A 5,635-nucleotide genomic window follows, 5' to 3' on the forward strand; every position below is an offset into this window, starting at 1 on the left:
AACACACTAGGACCGCCGGGGCATTTTTTCCCTCTTTAGGAGGTTTTTTTCCTTGTGCATTGTATATACGCCCATCACTTTAGGGCTATGTATCTTTCCATTGCACACTAAGTAATACACTCTCTATTGTGTGCCTTGAGCTTCCTTCGTCTTCTCTCTACAACCTTAATTCCAACAGGGTTGTTGAAGGAAAACATCGTACTTGGCGCTACCTTGGTCGACATGTATGCCAAATGTGGTGCAATTCATAAAGCACAAAAAGTGCTTGAGGAGCTTCGTGTGCGGGATTTGGTCTCTTGGAATGCATTGATTGCCCCAACTTGGGCAAGGCCAAGAAGCTATGGGCTATTTTCAACACACATATATTTCCTTTTATAATCCTTAAATTTATATTATCCTTTTTTTAAAAGAATATAGAATTTGAATTAATAAAAAATTTATATTATTCTTGAAACTTCTAAAGTCCTAAATTTTCCATTAGAATGACACAGAATTTTTTAATTCAGGCCTTAACTTGTTATATGAGCATTCTCTTTTGAAAGCATGATAACATGTATTAGAAAATTGGTAAAAAACGTCTTATGTTCACAATTTAAAAAAATAGAATGAAGGTGCTCACAAGATATTTTTAGGGATATCAAGCACGACAAAAGTATCCTATCCTAAATATGTTGTAGTTTTCGTGCATAAAAGTGATAAAAATGTGTCAGACTTACAACCTAAAATTTGTAATGTATTTTAAAGCAAAAATGAGTTAGCATTATCTATGCTAAATAAATTAGTACTCCAAGCGATTGTCCATTTTTGGAGCATCCTTAGATCAAACTATAGAGTGTATCTAGATCAATCACAAATCGGTATTTCACATCAGATTTGGCAAGTCTTTCCATTGCTGTGTTCACATAGTCCACCGGTATTTTCTCAATAATGGAAGTGATGTTTTTCTCTGCACAAAAGTCTAGCATTTTTTGGGTTTCTTCAATGCCACCAATCAAGCTACCTCCCACAAATCGTCGACCTATGTCACAAAGAACATGGTAAATAAATCAATCGATACACAGCATATCGTCAGTATAGAGTAACATAATTCATATCATACCTTTTGTCAAAAGCATTAATAGTCTAGCTACACTAACAATGAGAGAGATTACAATATACTTTAGATACAATAGAATTTGAAAAACCTAACTAATTTTTGTAGATACCCACCCCGACAAACCACGATGAGGGATAAGCTTCACCGTGGCACGACCTCGTCAATCCTCGTGTGTTTCAAAAAGGTTTAACCAAGTATAAACGATATCCAGTACAAAGCATGAAAACGTTTGTGCAAATTTAGCTACACTCACAACTAGCGATACTACAATATACTTTAGCTATAATTAGGACATTTCATGAAACCTTGAAAGTGTGGGGAGAGATAGTGCACCATAATAAGGGCACACCTATAGAATACCTTATCATGATCATATACTTCCAAAAAGCATAGGTTTGTTTTTTCAAAGTTTTAAAGTAATGCAAAACACTAAAACTTTTGTGTGAACTGTCCTTGACACTTAAAAAAAAAACAAGAAAAAGCCCTATCAAAGTCCCAAAGTAAGAAGTTACTTACCATTTATAACAGCTTTAGGGTGCACTTGCAATGGTTTTTCCGGAATGCCGACAAGAACCAACTTGCCATTCACAGTGAGTAGATTGAGAAGAGGCTCGAGCCGATGAACAGCTGATACTGTATCAATTATGTAGTCTATGCTCTTGGTAGCTTTCTAAAAGTCAAAAGTAAACAGCAATTGAAAATCTTCAGCTCTCAAATTGAAATATGCATGTGCCATATAACTTAGTAATAGTGAGATCCTCAATTGATGAGGCAAATTAAAGTGCGTTCATGATGTGTAGTATCAAGTGGCTTTAGTGACCGCATACCTAACTAGGTACAATTGGGGGTAGGGGAGTCTGAACTATTTTGTCTTTTCAGATAGACAGAGGACATGTAACATATGAGTGCATGCCCGCGGTTACACATGCACACACACACTGTACACATGGAGAGATTCAACTTCATTTGAATTTACGCACAAGATATCACAAGAAGATTTCTCATGTAGGAAAACGGAGTCTTTTTCAGTGTTTTTCATAGAATGCATAACATCATGAGCTTCTGCTCGAGAGGCACTGCATACCTAGCTAGGTATACGGTGCCTCCCTCACAGAAGCTCATGATGTTGAGGTGAGTCACAATGTGGGAATTATTGTGAGAATTTATCCAAAACTTCTCGTGTATGTATGTGTACATGATTGAGCTACATTAACTATTTAGGTTCATCTTACTTTCCATTTAATCATGCACAAAGTGCATACGCCCAACAAAACATGACTACAAGTATGCATATATGCACCAACACTGCATAAACCTTAAATACTCAAAAATGCATGACCTACAAAATGGACATGGTGGATCTTGCTCACCTTCATTGCATCCCCGTCTGTGCTGACGAGGAAGTGATCAGCTCCAAGAATATCAATAGCTTCAGATTTTTTCCTTGGGGAAGTGCTAATAACGGTAACTTCCATGCCAAAAGCTTTTCCAAACTTGACTGCCATGTGGCCAAGCCCACCCAGCCCCACAACTCCAAAGTGCTTGCCTTTCTCTGTCATACCAAAGTGACACATGGGACTATATACGGTTACACCGGCACATAGCAAGGGTGCCGCTCCATCTAAGGGTAAGTTATCAGGAATGCGTAGAACAAACCTAGGATTTAAGTGTCCACAACAAAACATGTTTAGATTGAAAATAAACCTCAAAATAAGATTAGATTGAAGCTTGCAAAAGTGTCAAATTTCACATAAAATTGTTTTAGAGAAGGATTGAATGCACGATAAAGCAAAACACACACACACACACAGCTACATGAATCTACAAATGCAAGTTATGGATATCTGACAATTTAAAGATTAACTCTAATAATGCATAGGATTGTATATATATATACAAACATTCCCCTATCTTCATTTACATAAGCTCAAAGACCCTACTCTCACAAAAATACACGCAAGCATGTCCAAGACCAGCGTGCATGCACACGTGCACACACACATGTTTTTGTAGGGTTTATTGTGGCTTTCAAAGACCACACTATCAATCTTGCCTATCAAACAAGAAGAAAAATAAAAGCTTGGTATTGAAATCTCCTAAGGAGTAGAAATCAAAATATACACTTACTTTTCATCGGCCACCATGAGTGTCGAGTAACCACCATAAGTAGGTTTTCCTTGTGCATCTAGGCAATTGTATGTCCAGATGGTTCTTGAGCAATACTGTTCAACCTTCTTCTCACATGCATCACATTCACCACAAGAGGATACCATACATCCAACACCCACATGGTCGCCCAATTTAAACCTCGTAACTTCTGCACCTACTTCGGTGACGACTCCAACAAGCTCATGTCTAGATACCATGTTGAAATTAGCATTTGACTGACTCTCTCTCTCTCTCTCTCTCTCTCTCTCTCTCTCTCTCTCTCTCTCTCTCTCTCTCTCTCTCTCTCTCTCTCTCTCTCTCTCTCTCTCTCTCTCTCAGAAACATAGAGCTAAATCACTAAGTAAACACATGTATGTGTATAAATACGACAAAATTCCATTAGATGGAGCCATGGCCCTTACCCTGGAACCATGGGATAGATGGAGCCTCCCCATTCATCGCGGATTTGATGCAAGTCAGAGTGGCAAATTCCACAGTAGGAAATCTTGAAAGCCACATCCTTTGGTCCTGTTGCCCTGGCCAAATACACACATTCCAATATCATTATTCAATTCGCATATTGGCCAATGTCTTTTTCTTACATGCTTCCACAGCTTGCTTCAAGGTTCAAATTACTCACACACAGGTAACATACCTGCATATTGGACTAGCATTATTGCAAGATTGGTCAGATGTAAATGTAGAAGACATGTATACTATGTTCAAGTGCTTAAAAATAACTTCTGTGGTAGGTGGATAGCACAAGAGCTAGGTGTTCTTTTGTATATGGTGGTGGAACAAGGATGGAGAATACAAAAGGAAGATAAAGCTAAAATTGCTAAATTGCATTTTGAATGCGGTGGGACCACCTCACCGATGTTGTTGTCGGATGCAAAGATGTGATCAAATTTGCAGTATCTAGGGAGTACCTTAACCATCTCACTATTTGGTAGATGTATCCTGTTTGAGATTGATAAATTTTTGTTGGTCTGATAAATCTTTCCCGTGGGTGATGATACAAAGTGCGCCAATGTGCATTTTACAGGGTCGCCTGACCAAATTCGAGCCCATCACCCTGGTGAAGGGTGACAGAGGGCTAGTACTCAACCAATCCAGCTAGCTCCGATAGGAGTTGGTCTGATAAAAGCTCTATTTGGTTAACTGTCTAGCTGCTCAAAAGGTTTTAATAGTTAGCAGCCAGTCAATGATTAAGGTATTCGCTACTCTTGTGCTAAAAGTGTAGGTGAAATTTTGGAGACGTCTTTAGCCTACGTCTGGCTGCCACGCGACCATACCTACCTCTCTCTCTCTCTCTCACACACACACAGACACACATTGGGTCTTCGAAAAGAGATTACCTATCTCTCTCTCTCTCTCTCTCTCTCTCTCTCTCTCTCTCTCACACACACACACACACACACACACGTATTTGGGTCTTCGAAAAGAGATTACCTGCGTGTAAAGAGGAAGGGGCTCAAATGACCTGATGAGTCTTGAGCAGCATAACCTTGAACTTCGACATCACCCATGGTTGCTGTCTTTCAGAGAGAGAGAGAGAGAGAGAGAGAGAGAGGTATTTGAGGCCGCGAACTCCACTAAAAGCGCCTTCCTAAAAGCTTAAAAAAGAGCGGCGCTTCTACTTAATTAGCGACCCCGCTACTTAATTAGCAGCCCACGCTAATTATATCCAAAGAGATTTGTTCGTTAGACACCGACAATTCATGCTCCAATTGTAAGTGAGGCAGTGCTTTGGTTGACATGAAAATTGTAGTTCTTTGGCCCACATGCATGCCAAATGTGGTTCACTTTTGAAAGCATAAGAAGCTTTTGATGAGGGATACAACCTTTTGGATTCATTGACTGCAGGATATGCTTGACAGAGGCGCGCACTCGCTACGAAGATGCAAGAGCCCTTCCCCAAACTCTTTCACATTCATTAATTGAAAGCATGTGGCAACATAAGAGCAGCAAACAACGGAGAACAGGTTCTGTATGCGATTTCTAGACCACGATACTTGGCAAAATGTTGGTAGACATGAATGCAAAATGTAGCTGCATTCAAAAAACCCAAAGAGTGCATGGAGAGCCTCCTATTCAAAAAACTGTCACTTGGAATGCTCTTATAATAGGAAACTAGTATGTGACCCACGCGTTGCTGCGGCTAAGACCAAAGGTGGCAACATGTACATATTTACATTAGTATGTGACCCGTGCATTGCTGTGGTCGTGAAGAAGTAACTGTGGCACTCTTCTCCCTCACCTTTTTCAAAGGTGTCAACATATATATGTGTGTGTGTGTGTGTGTGCGCGTGTGTACGCGCGTGTAAATACACACACACACATGCATGCCCATGCGTTGACAACGGCCTAGCCATGATCTTAGAAGTCGAT

The 5,635-nt window shown here is 39.8% G+C and overlaps 1 protein-coding gene across 1 annotated transcript; it reads right to left on the minus strand.

Annotated features, from left to right (window-relative positions):
* Positions 1-712: 712 nt before the first annotated feature.
* Positions 713-4,834, minus strand: LOC147445562 (putative cinnamyl alcohol dehydrogenase 7/8). The gene is made up of 6 exons (XM_086526065.1): positions 4,697-4,834; positions 3,667-3,780; positions 3,224-3,451; positions 2,467-2,752; positions 1,613-1,766; positions 713-1,018 (listed from the first exon to the last, which is right to left on the minus strand). Exons 1-6 carry the CDS (start codon positions 4,771-4,773, stop codon positions 816-818), a joined length of 1,062 nt encoding a protein of 353 aa, XP_086382191.1. The 5' UTR covers positions 4,774-4,834; the 3' UTR covers positions 713-815.
* Between the last annotated feature and the right edge of the window lie 801 nt (positions 4,835-5,635).

Source organism: Adiantum capillus-veneris, chromosome 12 (assembly GCF_014529385.1).
Source record: "Adiantum capillus-veneris isolate H3 chromosome 12, ASM1452938v2, whole genome shotgun sequence".
Lineage (NCBI taxonomy): Eukaryota > Viridiplantae > Streptophyta > Polypodiopsida > Polypodiales > Pteridaceae > Adiantum > Adiantum capillus-veneris.